Source organism: Scomber scombrus, chromosome 6 (assembly GCF_963691925.1).
Source record: "Scomber scombrus chromosome 6, fScoSco1.1, whole genome shotgun sequence".
Taxonomy (NCBI): Eukaryota; Metazoa; Chordata; class Actinopteri; order Scombriformes; family Scombridae; genus Scomber; species Scomber scombrus.
Genome location: NC_084975.1, coordinates 930,240 through 947,082, shown reverse-complemented (window position 1 = coordinate 947,082; position 16,843 = coordinate 930,240). Strand labels below are relative to the sequence as shown.

The window sequence follows — 16,843 nt, the reverse complement described above, 5'->3', positions numbered from 1 at the left end:
ACAGGATTCCCCCCCCCCCCCCCCCCCACACACACACACACACACACAAACCCCCGACTGATCAGCTGCAAGCAGGATCATCTCCGACCCGTCCCATCCTGGATGCAGACACTTTAAACTTTTCCCCTCAACAAAAAAACCAGAAAGACTGAAGACAATAAAAACCTCCAGCAGCAGAAACAGAAACTAAATAACTGAACTTTAATCAAACTGGACTTTATATCTCCTGTTTAACCCTTAGACTGATCATCACTGTCATATCAAACTGGACTCATCATCGTACATTACATCCATTCATTGTTTACTGCACCTCACTTCCACTTAGGTCAGATTCAGGATATAATGTGTTTGTCTGTTACTGTACTTCTATATTTATGAGGACCCAAAGGAGAACACATGCTGCTTTCTACTGAAGACTGAGGCATAAAAGCTCATAAAATATGCCGAAAAATGGAGAAGAGGGAATGTTTTTAACTGTTAAAGGCTCAGTGATAATAAGTGTTGGTTAGATGATGAATTCATAAATCAGTTAAACTAGATTTAAAAGCAGCATCAGGTTTGTTAAAATGTACATTTAGTATTTTTGTTGGTTTTATATCATTTGAAATGATATTTGAACCATTTTTTACCAAAAGTAAGACTGAATGCTCCTGAAAATGTCAAATGGTGTAACCACAAAAGAATGATAAATATTACATATTTTATCTCCTAGAAAAGAAGAAAGAAAAAGTAAGAAATAAAGAAGGAAAAAAACGAAAAAAGAAAGATAAAAGAGGAAGAAGGGAAATAAAGAAAGGAGGAGCAAGAAGGAGGAAAAAAAGAGAGAAAACACGAAGTTAGAGGAGAGAAAGATAAACAAGGAAGAGGAGAAAGAAAGAAAGAAAGAAAGAAAGAAAGAAAGAAAGAAAGAAAGAAAGAAAGAAAGAAAGAAAGAAAGAAAGAAAGAAAGAAAGAAGAAAGAAAGAAAGAAAGAAAGAAAGAAAGAAAGAAAGAAAGAAAAAGAAAGATAAAGGAGGAAGAAGAGAAAGGGAAAGAACAAGTAGGAGAAAGAAAGAAAGAAAAGAAAGAAAGAAAGAAAAAAAGAAAGAAAGAAAGAAAGAAAGAAAGAAAGAAAGAAAGAAAGAAAGAAAGAAAGAAAGAAAGAAAGAAAGAAAGCAGTGAGGTTCCTGATCTCCATGGTAACCAGAGTAAATGTAATATTTAGAACAATTGTATTCCATTAGCTTTATTTAATATAAAGTTATAATGTAAGATCATGCCAAACTAGTTGATATGGTGTTTTATTGACAATTTACTGTTTTTAAGCAAGTTGAATTATTTGGTACAAAGTTTTTATGGTTACACCACTTAGACATTTTTACCATAATCCTCTAATATATTCTCTCTAAATGGATTAAAAGAATGTGTGCAAGTTATTCATACGTTTATTTTATCATTTTAACCCCTTAAATTTAAAATAAACCTCATGGACACTAAATAAACCTCATTAACCCAAGTGAACAAAGGCGTTTCTTGGCGGGTATCGAACCCCAGTCTTAATCTATAATAACCACTCAGCCTTCATAACATGGTCAGATTTCTTAAAGCACTCATTATTTCTACTTCCTCAAGTACAACACTACACACATGGGGGCGAGTGATGATGACGATGACGAAGATGCCGAGCAGCAGATCTTACCGTTGAAGCTGACGGCTCGGATGTGGGCCAGCAGCTCCTTGCCGTCGATGTTGGCCATGCGGGTGCAGAGTCCGGGGGAACCGGCGCAGAGCTCGCGGTGCATGTGGTGCAGAGCGTGAGCCATGGCGTACACAGCGTCCATCACAAACTGCACCTTCCCCTCCTGCTCGTACGTAGAGTCGCGGCTGACTTTCTCCAAACCTGGAAGCAGAAGAACGAGAGCGAGGAGAGATCAGAGCAGGCCAGGTGCAGAGTAACTCACAAAGGATTATGGGAATGTGATATGAAACACGTCACCTATAACTAACCTATTAACTTTTTTAAAAAACACACTGGGCTTCATCTCATTAGCTGTGATTAACCCTCCTGTTGTCCTCGAGTCAAGGAAGGAAGGGAGGAAGGGAGGAAGGGAGGAAGGGAGGAAGAAGGAAGGAAAGGAGGAAGGAAGGGAGGGAGAAGGAAGGAAAGGAGGGATGAATGAAGGGAGGGAGGGAGGGAGGGAGGGAGGGAGGGAGGGAGGGAGGAAGGAGGGAAGGAAGGAAGGAAGGAAAGGAGGGAGGAAGGAAGGTGAGGAAGGAAGGAAAGGAGGAGGGAGGAAGGGAGGAAGGAAGGAAAAAAGTAAGGAGGGAGGGAGGAAGGGAGGAAGGAAGGAAGTGAGGAAAGGAGTAAGGAAGGAACGGAGTAAGGAGGAAGGAAGGAAAGAAGGAACAGTAAAAAAGTGATGGGGTCAATTTGACCCGGGAGGACGACAGGAGGGTTAAACTGTGTGATACGTTCAGAAGCTCGTTCCAACGTCAAACATTTATATGGATCCTCTTTAGCAGCTAAAGTCAAACACTATATTATAATTACAAGCAAATATCATCAAATTAAATATCATAATTACTGGATATCTAAGAACTGAATCACAATGAAATGACACAAAAAGTTACAAGAAATTAAAGGAAACACTCAAACCAACGGATCCATCTTTAAGAGACACGTACGAGAGATTTTAGAGATTTAAGAGATTTGTGGCATTCATCATATTTTCTGTGAGGTACGACAGTTTCTGGTTTGACTCAGAATCATAATAATAATAAAGTCTTAATGTCTGAATGAATATTAAATATGACTCTGAAATCAACTATAATAAAATAAATAACTAAGCAAACTTCATCATCATAGCTGTCAGTCTCCGATGGGTTTTTTGGGGCATATTTTGGGTTCAGCAGCTCTTTGTGTCAGCAGTATAAACAGCTGGGTCAGATTGTTTCTGCAGCTCTCCGTCCAGCATCATGTCGAGCTGCAGCTGACAAGCATCAGGCTGATTTATCACAAGTCTGTTGACTCTGACTCCAACACTCATACCAACAAACACCACAGAACAGAGTCGGACAGTTTAAATTAGTTCAATCAGGAGAGACCAGAGATGAAGTAACATAATGTTTATTATGCAGATGATATTAATGATTAGGTATTGTCATAGTCTTTGGGGCTTGGACTCTGCAGGGAGAATTTTTGATCAGCAGCATCAAATGGAGTCCAGACACTGCTGGTGGCTGATGACTGCCATCAATAAATTTCGGGCCAAATCACAACAAAGTCATCATGAGGCTGAAACTGATCAGCTGATGAGGTTGAAGTGTTGCATTGAGGAATCTGAAGACTGGGTGGTGATGGGGAGGAACAGCATTAAGAAAGCACCTGAGCAGAGAAGGAGAACATTTATAAAGACAGCTGCAATATGATAGGCTGAGAGTGAAGGTGTGTCACTGTGCTATTGGTTAGACCATAGACTGTATATAAAATGGACGTAACATCCGTGACGTCACCCATTGGTTTGTGGACTGCTGCTCGGAGGCCAATAGTATCGGATCTGAGCAGCGCCATCTTGAAAATTTCAGGTGCATGCTGGGAAAAATAAAAACAGGGATTCTACTTATATGGGCATCAGGAGGAGCATGAGGCGCCCTCCTGAACCTGTGAACCAATCAACCTGTCAATCACCACGTAGCCACGCCCCCTAATGCATACCCTGCTTTATCGTCACATATAAAATCAGGGAGGCCAAAATGTCCCAAATGAACATCATACTGCATTGAAGAAGGCTTTAAACTAGCGATTGAGACCATAAACACATTTTGAAAACGTTTACTGAGGTTAGAAATCAAGTGAGAAGTTGGTGAATTCTCCATTGACTTGTATAGAGACGGAAGTCCTTTTGACACCAAAACGGTCGCCCCCTGGTGGCCTTTTGATAGAATGCAGTTTTAAGTTACTTCCATGTTGGCCTCATTTCAGAGGACCGGAGCTCCCCGCCTGGTTAGACTTGACCAGCTGATGTGTCAATAACAGCAAGGAAAATATGAGCTTTGACAGAGATCAGTATGAGCTGTGAGAAGGATCAGGATGACTAAAGAATGAGAAATAAAACTATGACGTGAGCATACAAAGAGGTGGTCTTCCTGTCTGAACTTTCGCTAAGCTTCATGAGAATAGTGTGAAAATGTTCTTGCATGAAGGTTTTTTAGTTTGTGGATTGATCCTCTGAGCAGAGACATCAGTGTGGATTCATGTTTTTGAGCTGAAAGTGATCGACAAACTAAATTATTGAGATTCTTTGCTGCCAGGCGCAGAGTAACTCACAAAGGATTATGGGAATGTGAAATGAAACACGTCGCCTATAACTAACCTATTAGCTTTTTTAAAAATACACTGGACTCCATCTCATTAGATGTGATTAACCCTCCTGTTGTCCTCGAGTCAAGGAAGGAAGGGAGGAAGAAGGAAGGAAAGGAGGAAGGAAGGCAGGAAGAAGGAAGGAAAGGAGGGAGGAAGAAGGAAGGAAAGGAGGAAGGGAGGGAGGAAGAAGGAAAGGAGGGAGGAAGAAGGAAGGAAGAAGGAAGGAAAGAATGAAGGAGGTAAGGAAGGAAGGAAAGGAGGGAGGAAGGAAGGTAGGAGGGAGGGAGAAAAAAGAAGGAGGGAGGGAGGGAGGGAGGGAGGGAAGGAAGGAAGGAATGAAAGGAGGAAGGAGGTAAGGAAGGAAGGAAAGGAGGGAGGAAGGAAGGTAGGAGGGAGGGAGGGAGAAAAGAAGGAAGGAGGGAGGGAGGGAGGTAGGTAAGGAATGAAGGAAGGAAGGAAGGAAAGGAGGATGGTAGGGGAGGAAAGAAAGAGAGAAGGAGGGAGGAAAGGAAGGAAGGGAGGAAGAGGAAGAAACGGATGGAAGGGAGGAAGAAGGAAGGAAAGGAGGAAGGAAGGGAGGAAGAAGGAATGAAAAGAGGGAGGAATGAAGGAAGGGAGGGAGGAAAGAAGGAAGGAGGGAGGGAGGGAGGGAAGGAAGGGAGGATGGTAGGGGGAAGAAAGAAAGAGAGAAGGAGGGAGGAAATGAAGGAAGGGAGGAAGAAGGAAGAAACGGATGGAAGGGAGGAAGAAGGAAGGAAAGGAGGAAGGAAGGGAGGAAGAAGGAAGGAAAGGAGGGAGGAAGGGAGGAAGAAGGAAGGAAGGATGGAAGGGAGGAAGAAGGAAGGAAAGAGGGAGGGAGGAAGGAAGGAAGGGAGGAAAGAAGGAACAGTCAAAACAGACGGGGTCAATTTGACCCGGAGAGGACGACACGAAGGTTAAATAACAGAGCGGAGAAGACATCGTCATCTTTTATGTTGAAAGTCTTTCCCAAATTTTAACTGAGTAATTATGGTTTTTAGAGTCATGGCGCTCTCCAGAAGGCGGGAAGAAAAGGAGACTAACTGCCGGACTGGACCCTCCATCAACAGACAAGACGTCTCTGATTAATAGGAGCTTAGAAATGAAATCCAATTTAATTTTAATGGCAGGCGGACGGCGGGGGATCCGTCGAGGGAGACATTTGCTCCGGCAGTAAAGACTGATTACACGTCTGTACGGCCGTAATGAATGAGCGGAGAGCGGCGAGCGCAGAGCCGAGGACGTCAAACAGCCGAGGCAGAGAGGAGATGTACAGCCGAGCCGCGGATGATCGCTCGCTCGCTGGAGATGATGAGTGTCTGAGTGCTCCCTCAATATTTAAAGGAATACTCATGTTCGAATCTGTAAATTCAAACTGTGCCTGAATGCAGCGTCTGTCTCTGACACAGGGAAGGTTTTCCAGGAGTCTGTCTGCTCAGCACAAAAACTACATTTCGGACTAAGTTTTATACTCTGGTGTTTAACTGGTTAAACATTTCGATCTGAAATAAGAGTCGGCTGAATACAGGCCAGCAGACAGGAGCTTTCTGACCATGTTAAACACAGGGAACTCTTGTTGTCTTGGGGTCGAAGTTGACCTGTGTTTCTAAATGTTTTTATATCAGAAATATAATTTATCATCAGTATAATCATCACTACTTTGTACTTGATGCTTTTGAAACTGCCAAACCAGACAACAGCACATGTTCAATATTTGAAATGGTTTAAAAAGTATCCTGACTGAAGATTTCGACATATATCATCAACATATATTCCTCTGATCTTAAATTTAGTACAAATTATTCCTAATTTCTGCTTTTTTTTACTTAAAAATTAGCTATAATTTCAAAAAAATAAGTGTGAAGTTGGAATGAAGTTGGCTAAAAAGGTGATTATTTACACTAAATGTTTTATTAACAGTCAAAGTTGCCTGGTTGACAGGAAGACAACAGGAAGCTTAAACAGCCTCCAGCCATGCTTCCAGCTCTTCCTGGTCATGTGGACATTAAAATCTAAAGAGTTCATCCTCTGAGGACCATGAGTTCTTCTCGTAGATTTCATGGGAATTTTGTATTTGCTCGTTGAGATATTTTTGCTCTGGAAGCTTCAATGTTGATTTTCAATGTGCTTCTCTCTCTCCTCTCTACCCCAACCGGTCGAAGCAGAGGTTTTCCCACTGAGTCTGGTTCTGAGGTTTCTTCCTGTTAAAAGAGAGTTTTTTCTTGCCATTGTCACTAAGTGCTGCTCATGTGGGAATGTTGGGTCTCTTTAAAATTAAACTTGAAGAGTTCAGTTTAGACCTGCTCTATGTGTAAAGTACCTTGAGATAACTTTGTTGTGATTTGGCTCTATAAAAATAAAGATTGATTGATTGGAAATGTGTGACAAAAGCATAAACAGCTGCTTCATTAACACAGAATCTGAGTTATTTACAAGCGTCTCTCTCTAAAGACGTTATTAACAAAAACAAATCAATTGCTTATCATCCGCAGAACCTACGTGTTTGATTTCTGAAGGGAAATAAGGGAGTGTCATCTTTGGCCATATGACGAGCAGAACATCGCATTGCTAATGAGCCTTGATGACCGACGATGATGATGAAGATGATGATGATGATGATGATGAAACTCTGGCTGAGGGGAGTTGAGGCAGCACGCTCGACAGAACAGCTGCTGGTGTTTCATCTTCACATCACCCATGAGATCAATTTAATTCCTCCTCGACAGGATGGACGCCTCTCTGTTTTCCCGCCTCTCTCTCTCCCTTCTGTTTCAATTAGATTTGTAAATTAGATAAGCGGCGAACTAATCACAGAGGTAACCGTTGATGGGATGAGTTCAGGGGAAACCGACCCAGCTGTGGCGTCTCTCACATGAATGAATATATTTACATTAATAGAGTGTTTTCATTGGCTGTGATGTTTATCAGTAGCGTCAGTTTGTGTGAGATTCATCAGCAGTCATAAAAACATGACAGACACGTGTGATGGCAGCTCAACCGTTCACTAATCCTTCTGAAGACCCTTTACTGCATAATAAAGCTGCATTATTCACTCTCTGCTCATGTATATCTATAAAAAGAACAAACAGTATGTAAAAAGGGAAATATGATGACAGCACAGGAGAAGAAAAGCGACATAAATCATCGCAGCAGTCACTCAGATGTCCACCAGTGCTGAAGACTTCTGATCAATACTTTAGGTTTATTATTCAGACGGTAGCATCTGCTTTTCATTTGTTATTCAGCCAAGAGTCAAGAACAACATGTCCTGTATTCCAGTCCAAAGACAAGACCGACAAGCTGTAAGTCATGTTAGTGTTTACTTGATCAACAAGTCTCATCTGCAGTCCAAAGTCCAGACAATGTCATGACCGAAAAGGCGTCAAATCTAACGTCAAGACCAACAGATCCCAGGTCAGCTCAGGTAGGTCATTCAACACTTAAATGGGTGAAAACAGCAAAATAAAATCAAACAGCTGGACGATCCTCTAAGGCTCTGTGCTTAAATCTGAAATCTCCTCTTCAAACCGAAGTGTTGACACAAACACACACGTAGCCAAACGTCCCAGAGTGCTGCCGAACACCAAACAGATGCTCGGTTTTCTGATTTGAAGGCAGGTTTTCTTTTTCGGGGACCCCCGCTGCTTTTTAAACAGAGGGAAGAAAGAAAACCAGGCTCTGCTGACATCACTTATTCACCTGCTGATGTTCCTCACTAAGTTCAGCACAAAGGTAAAAACACACACAGTCAAAACACAAAGAGGCGTTCAAATGCAAATCAGCCTTTCATATGAGCTCAGTGTATTTCAATAGAATCCGCAGCACAGTTGGAACAAAGAGGAGTACAAAAGGAAGAAACAAATATAAAAAGGAGACAAAACAATGAGGCAAACACATATTTAAACAAAGCCCAAGAACAGAATCAAATATTCATGTTCTTTGGTAAGACTGTTGGTGGAGTCTCGAGGTGGAGATACTGATCGTCAGACTGAATAAAATAAACTCCACCAACTCTACAATATCCACAGACTCTATAGACTCTAAAAACTCTACAACCTCAACGAACTCAACAAACTGTACAAATTCCACAAACTACAAACTCCACAACCTCCACAGTCTTAGCCTCTGTGTTTGCTGCTGAGGGAAAGGAGTTACTGCAGAAACATCTCAATCTAATTGTTTTAAAAAGGTCTTTTCACCCCTACGAGGAAGCAAATTCCACAGACTCTACAGACTCTAAAAACTCTACAACCTCAACAAAGGGACGGCTGTGGCTCAGGAGGTAGAGCGGTCATCCACCAATTGGAAGATTGGCGTTTCGATTCCCGGCTCCTCCAGTCCACATGTCGATGTGTCCTTGGGCAAGACACTTAACCCCAAATTGCTCCCGTTGCTATGCCAACGGTTGTAAGTCACTTTGGATAAAAGCGTCTGCTAAATGACTAAATGTAAATGTACAACCTCCACAGTCTTAGCCTCTGCTGAGGGAATGGAGTCACTGCAGAAACATCTCAATCTAATTGTTTTAAAAAGGTCTTTTCACACCTACGAGGAAGCAGCATATTGATGACTCAGCTGTTCTTTGAGCCTTAGTCGCCTCTGTACAAGTTAAATGACTTCAGTGTAAAGTCAAAAGATTTTGGTCAGAAAACAGGATTCAACTGTTGCTGGAATATTAAATGTAAATTATATGTAAATCTTTAAATAAAGTGTTGCAGCATCTCACATCCTTGAGGGTTGAATATGAGAATAAATAACTTGTCAGGGAGGATTTTGTTTTTCCAGCCGATCAGAGAGCGACGTGCCGACACCAGGATCAGCAAACGACAGACGGTTCTTCATTATCTAAACAAGCCTCTCTGTCGGCTGCTGCTCGCACACAAACAAACACACAACTATTTACAGATAACCGTCAGTGAAAGGCCGACAGAGCCCGACTGTGCCGGAGGCTGCAGACATCAGGGACGGAGCCGCAGAGGATCAGACCTCGACCTCACAGAGCAAGAAGAGCTGCACTGTGAAACTGAAGCAGATGTAGATGAAAGCTGATTTCATGTTCAGTCGTAACACTAGGCAACCAAATCCCTTTAATCCCATAATAAATCTTAGATCAGAGACTATAAACCATTAATCTATACCTTAATTATCCCCTTAGAATCACATTTGAAATTCTTCAGTAATATATCAAACATGTGACAATTTAGACAGTTTGGTTCATTTTAAGTTTCCATCATTTCAACATGTTTTACTTCTTCTTCTTCAGCTGCATGATGTTCTCTTCTCTGTGCAGAATGATGTTATTTAGAGTTTGTTTTCATTGATCTGCTGAAGCATCATGGATCAATATTTAACTCTGTGAAGAGGAGATTTGAAGTCCGCAGGTCACAAACACGGAGTTGACTTCACCGTGAATATTCGTATATATTTATTTGTGTAAAAACCACATCAGACACAATATTGTTCTATGTATTAAATCATGTCTGGAGGGGTTATTTAATGGATTTATAGGCTCTGGACATTTAACTGGATAAATGAGCCATTAAAATCCTGTTAACATGTTACTGAACATTCATTTATTCATTTATTAATCTCTCTGGTTGGACGCTGGAATTTGTACCTTAATTAATATAATAAAGCAACTTTAGCGATGAATGAAGGGAACTGTAATGTTATTTTAATAAAGGGCTGATACTATACGTGCATATTGCTAAAAAAGCTGCAGGCCCCTTTAATATATAAATTAAATGACATTGATGTATGTACATTTTCAGGTCTTTTACCCTTTTATATATATATATATAATCTGGTAAATCTATTACAGGTAATACTTGAAAACTGAATAAAAATCATTTGAATTATCGTTAATTGGCAGGTTGAATTATTTCTGCTTTTTTTTATAATTGTATCTTTATTTGGAATGGACAGAGAAGTACATTCACATGGCATCAACAGTAAAGCAGATATAAATGCCATTCCAGTTTTTGTTTTATATACAGAAATTGTGCAACATCAGTCAAACAGGGCTTACAAGTCCAAAGAGTGTACAAGCGCAAATCAGGGGTCTGCAGGTCCCACTCTCCAGAAGTAACATAGACTATGTGAGATTGGTGTTATAGTCATTTCAGCGGGAGCAAAGTTATCACCTTAGGCCCATGTTGACACGTTGCCCAGACTATTTCACTTAGGGAAAATTCTCGTACAGCTTAATAAAGAGTAGAACAGGTAACTATACACAGAGCCCATGGGGGGGGGGACCCCTGCCGCCGCTGTCATATAAATAATTTTCAGAAACAAGTCAGAAACTAAATGAGCGAATTACAAAGCAACAATACCAGTGAGATCAGATAAAGTCTGCTCTTGTGGGGGCAATGAATGAAATCCAGTTGTTCCAGATTTGGTAAAATTTGTCCTTTTGAAGTCTTATTTGGTAGGTCAATTTTTCCATTCTATATATCTCCAGAATAATTCCAATCCAGTCATCTTGAGTAGGCGGAATCGGGCTTAACCATCTTCTTGTAACTGATTTCTTACTTGCCACCAAAAGAATTTGCAGCAGCTTTATCTCTCTCCTACACTGGAGAAAAGGAACATGACCCAGGTACATGACATCAAAGCTCAGGGGTATTTGAGTGTTAAAGACTGTGCTTAAAGAAACCTGGATATCCCTCCAGAAGGTTTTTAACTTGGGACAATCCCAGAAGATATGATAGTGGTTAGCAGCAGCCGAGCCACACTGCCTCCAGCACGGCATAGTTGCACCTTTATACCTCTCCTGATACGGTGTTTTGAAAAATCTAATAATATTCTTCCAGCAATGTTCCCTCCAGTCCATAGAGCTGGATGTTGACCACTGAAAGGACCAGATATTATCCCAAGCCTCCTCAGAGATCTCAATCCCCGATTCCGCTTCCCATTTATTTTTAATGTATTGAGTGTTATTATTGTTAGCGTTGGAGAGAGCTGTGTATAGCTTTGAAATTAATTTAGAAGGGATCATGGTCGTAGCATTTTTTAGAATGTGATAAAATTCTGATTCAACTTCAGAGAAATTAGTTAATTTGCATTCATGGTCGATATAGGAGCGTAGTTGAAGGTATCTGTGGAATTCGATCCGTGCTAGGCCATGCTTGTCCCGCAAGGTATCAAAGCTGCACACAGTACTTTTTTGAGTAAGTGAAATAAATGTTGTAAGACCATACATTGTCCATGATTTAAAGCTGGAGTCGTGTCTATTGGGAGTAAAATCAGAGTCAAAAGCAAACCATCTGAATATTCTCAACATTCTATGTATCCCACAAGTACTTATCACCTTTTGCCAGACTCGAAGAGTGTGGCTCAACCAGGGGTTCTTTAGCTTTTCCAAATGACAAATTAAGCCTTTATCCGCTATTACAGCTTGGATGGGGAACTGAGTTGATAGATTGGACTCCAGCTCCTTCCATTTTGCTTTATATGTTTCATTACACCAGTATACAAGGGGAGCTATCTGTGCAGCATTGTAGTAATTCCTTAGGCAGGGGAGACCCAACCCTCCACTTCCCTTTGCGAGTTGAAGGGTGACATATTTAATCCTTGGCCTCCGTCCCTGCCAGATAAATCTGGAGATCCACTTGTCCCACTCCCTAAATTGATTTTCACCCACCTCTATAGGCAAATTCCTAAACAGATAAAGTAAACGTGGTAACACATTCATCTTAACTGCACTTATCCTTGCACTAAGACTCAGGAAGGGGACCAGGTTCCATCTATGTAGATCTGCCTTTATACTTGAAGATATTGGCTCATAGTTTGCTCTGAAGAGCCCCGCGAGGTCTTTAGTCAGGTGTATTCCTAGGTATTTGATGTTTTCATTTTCCCAATTTAGCTTGAATTTCTTACGTAGAGTCACCGGGGCTGAATAGTTAAGAGTCATCACCTGGGTTTTTGAAATGTTGACTTTGTAACCAGACAGCTTGCCAAAATCATTCAAAGTAGACATCAATTCACTAAATGACCTCTCTGGTTCCCCCAGGCAGACCAGCACGTCATCAGCGAACATTGCTACCTTATGTTCAACTCCTGATAATATGATACCCTTAATATTTTGATTTTGTCTAATTAATTGGCCTAATACTTCTATAAATAAGTTGAAAAGGAGGGGCGATATTGCACAGCCCTGCCTGCACCCTCGTTTTAGGGTAAAGGCCTCTGATAGATCACCGTTGACCTTGATGCGGGCTGAAGGTCTGTCATACAACGCCTGGATTACTTTGATAAACCTGTCCTGAAATCCAAACTTACCCAGCACCTTGTAAAGAAATGCCCATCTGACGGAGTCGAAAGCTTTCTCAGCGTCTAGACTCCCTATGATTACTTGAGTTTTGTCATTTTGTATCTGTCCAAGGATGTGTAGTACTCTTCTTATGTTATCGGTTGTTTGTCTGTGATGTATAAAACCAGTCTGGTCTAAATTGACGAGTTCAGGCAGCAGGTGTTCCAATCTGCGGGTAAGAATAGAGGTAAATAATTTATAATCTAAATTGAGGACACTAATTGGTCGATAATTCCCACATTCTCGTTTATCTTTCCCCTCTTTTGGGATAACTGAAATGGTGGCCTCCCTCCAAGAGGGAGGGATTTCTCCCTTCTGCAGGACGTAATTAAATGTCTTCAGCAATAGTGGGACTAGTTCTGACTTTAGGATGCGATACCATTGAGAGCTGTACCCGTCGGGCCCCACTGCCTTGCCTGATTTTAGTCTGGTGATAGCAGCATTGATTTCCTCTGTCGAAATCGGTTTTAATAAATTATCATTTTCAGAGTCTGATAGTGAGGGTAGGTTCACGTAGCTGAGAAAGGCATCAAAACAATCTTCCCCTGGGGCGTCAGGTTGAGTGTAAAGGTCCCTATAAAAGGTCTCAAAACATTCCTGGATCCTTTCCAATTTGGTTTCCAGTATGTGAGTTTTAGGGTTCTTAATTTTATATATAGTGCTTTCCTCCTGTTGCTTCCGTAGTTTGTATGCCAGGTATTTTGCTGATTTCCCTCCTATCTCATAATATTTCTGTCTCAGGAAAGTTAAATTCCTCTGGACCTCCTGTGTGTAAACATCATTGATTTCTCCCTGTAGTTTCCTAATTTCCTGCTTTACAGTAGGGTTTGGGTTATTAATATCTTCCTGTTGTTTCCGCTTTAGCTTCGTCTGAAGATCTGCTAATTTTTGCCCTTTGGTTCTTTTTAGGTGAGAAGTAATAGAAATTAATTTTCCCCTCAATACCGCTTTAAGTGTGTCCCAAATAATAATTGCTGATATCTCACCTGTATCATTAATTTCTAAGAATCCTTTTATTTCTTCCTTTATTTCAGAAACTATGGCCGGGTCATTGAATATATTTGAATTGAGTTTCCATAAGGTGTTTCGTTTTTTCCTAGCCACCTGCAGAGACAACGAGATAGGACTGTGATCCGATAAATCCCTTGTTAGTATATCACAATCTTTAATCTTGAAACTATCCACCTTGAACATAAAGAAATAATCCAGCCTAGCGTAGACTTTAAATGAGCCAGAATAGTGAGTGTAATCTCTGGCGGACGGGCACAGCTCTCGCCACACATCTATAATCCCCATTTCTACCATATAGGAGTTGATTTTCCTTATGAGTGGATTAATTTGACTCGTCGGGTTGGATGAGTCTAGTTTGGGATCAAGTCTAAAATTAAAGTCCCCCCCACAGACAACCGTGCCCTGAGAGTCCACCATCAAATCAAAGATATTCCTATAGAATACCCAATCACTCCCAGGTGGAGCGTATACATTTAGTATTGTAATTTCAGATCCCTCTATCCTACCTGTTACCCTGACAAATCTGCCTTCCTCATCACTGATTTCTGAGATATGTTCATAGTTAAGTCCACCAGAGATAAGTATTGCCACTCCCCTCTTGTGTTTGGATTTGACAGATGATGAAAAAACATATTTAAAGCCCTTTCTCTTTAACCTCAAATGATCTGTTTGGTTCATGTGTGTCTCCTGGAGTAGGGCAATCTGGGCTCTTTCTTTCTTCAATTTAGATAAAATCTTGTTCATCTTGATCATATTCAAAACCCCATTTACGTTAAAGGAAATAATTTTCACTGGTTCAATTTGCATGTATTTGTATTAACTGACAGCAAGACATTCCCCCCCCCCCCCCCCCCCCCCCCCCCCCCCCCCCCCCCCGGAAAAGAAAAAAACAACCACCACAACGAACGGAGTAAACACAGAATGAACGGAAGTGTATGGTGTGTAACTGAAGCATAAAAAAGCTCCTAACCAAACTTCCAGCAGTGAAGCTCTTCCACTGCTTCCCTTAGTCTTTGAAGGAATACCCCTACTTACTCCCTGAGATAGGGGGCCTTCCGTTGTGATGACGTCCTCAAAAAAGAGAGTCCCCATCCATATTGGCTCGACATTAATTAACTTTTAACCATATCGTCCAAATCACAATCATATCAGAACATTATTTCTCTTGTCGCCTAAATACTTGCAGTCTCTCCTTGTATCCTGCAGCTCCTCGGTTCTGCCGCGGGCGCTGGTCCCCCGCCCCCCGCCACGAAGACCATCTCTGTAGTTTCTCTCTGGGGGTTGCCGGTGGTTTAATCACTCTTACCGGGAGCCCCCGGCTCGCCAGATCCGCCGTCGCCTCCTCCACCGAGTTGTAAATTTTCACTCCTTCCTCGAAAAACACTTTAAGGCGGGCTGGGTAGAGGGTCCGGAACCGCAGGTTCTTCTCCTTCAAGATCCTCCGCGTCTCGGTGTATTCCTTCCTCATGGCCATGATCTCCGGAGGGTAGTCGTGGTCGAGGTTGATCCTGTTGTTGTTCCATGTGAAGCCTTTCTTCTGCCAGGCCAGCCTGAGCACTTCTTCTTTAACAGTGAAGCACAGAAACTTCACCAGGATCGATCTGGGCTGAGAGCCGCTTGGTGGGGGGGGAGATAACGCTCTATGCGCCCTCTGGATCTGTAGTGCTGTTGCCGGGGGGATGTTTAAATTCTCCCGGAGTAGCTTCTCCACAAAATGGATCATAGATTGTGACCCCGACTCCGCTCCCTCCGGGACCCCGTACAGTCTGAGTGTCTCCCTTCTCGAGTAGGCCTCCATCGCTGTCAGTTTCAACTGAAGTTTTTCCTGTGTTGTTAACATCTCGGCCAGTATCTCGTCTGTGCTTTGGAGCTTATCTTCATGCCCAGCGACCCTGGTTTCCACTTCGTTGAGCCTCGCGTTTGTTTTGTCCAGCTCACCTCTGATGTCTTGTAGTTGTATTTTTGTGTCCTTTCGAAATTCTTTCACCTCATTCCCAACGCCTCTTAGCACTTTCAGGATCATCCTCAAGTTAACCGGTTCCTCCTCTTCCTCCGTATCAGCGCCATCATAGCTAGGAGCGGGGGAACCACCCCGGCCAGCCCCGAGGGAGCTAACGTTAGCTTCTTCTGTCAGCTGCACCTCGTCGTCTGCAAGTTGTTCGATAAATGTTGTTTTCTCCTTTCTGTTCTTTCCGGACGCCATCTGTGCCCCTTTTACCTTCTTTTCGTGCAATTCGCTAAATAATTTAATCGCTTTGGGGCAGTTTTATTTACTCTTGTCGAGAGCTCTCTCACTAAGCAGCCATCCCCTCTAGACCAGAACCGGAAGCCCGAATTATTTCTGCTTTAATGGGCAAATGAATGGACGCTGGTTACTAAACATGTTGATGGAGATGAAGTGTTTGGTGTGTTTTCAGGGATAAATTAAAGGTTAATTAAGGTCCTTCTGAGGGATTGATGTCTAAATTGTTTTAGATTACAACATTAACGTGTGAATGGAGGAGCTAAACCAGGACGAAAAATACAGATTTTCTAATTTATTTTATCTGAGTGTTTGGGCGGGGGTGGGGCTGGCGGAGGTGGAGGTATAATTACTGTACTGGATTTCTTTTAAAAGCGACACAGTCTATCTGGCAGGAAATGAGGTACTCAGCGGCGGCGTTTGCAGTGAACGCAGCAGCGGTCTGGCAGAGCGGAGCGGCAGCATTATTCCCTGAGCCGCATAGATCAGCGCTCTCAGACCTCAGGCCACCGCTTCTCCTGGATATTTAATTATCCTAATTAATTACAATTAATGAGCTGGCCTTCCCCGGTGCCTTCTGGAGGGATTGTACTGAGCGTGCTCTAATCTGTCAGCTGGTGAGACGCCACTGTGACTTCTTCTTCTTCTTCTCTGCTAGAGCTTAATAACGACTGAAAGAACAACTGATGTATAAAATAAACAAACCTCTACAAACCTGAAGATGAGCTGAGACATACAAAGACCAATACAGCAATGTTAACTGTACTCCTGTAGTAAAAGTACTGCAGTATTATAGTGATGTAGTATGCAGTATTACAGTAAAAGTACTGCAGTATTATGAGTGATGTAGTATGCAGTATTACAGTAAAAGTACTGCAGTATTATGAGTGATGTAGTATGCAGTATTACAGTAAAAGTA

At 42.0% G+C, this 16,843-nt stretch overlaps 1 protein-coding gene across 1 annotated transcript in view; it reads right to left on the bottom strand.

Annotated features, from left to right (window-relative positions):
* Positions 1–16,843, bottom strand: part of LOC133981650 (metabotropic glutamate receptor 8-like) — a 165,448-nt gene that overhangs the window by 62,644 nt on the left and 85,961 nt on the right. Inside the window, exon 6 of the mRNA XM_062420453.1 lies at positions 1,679–1,879. Coding sequence (XP_062276437.1) covers positions 1,679–1,879 — 201 coding nt within the window. The remainder of the gene's footprint in view (positions 1–1,678; positions 1,880–16,843) is intronic.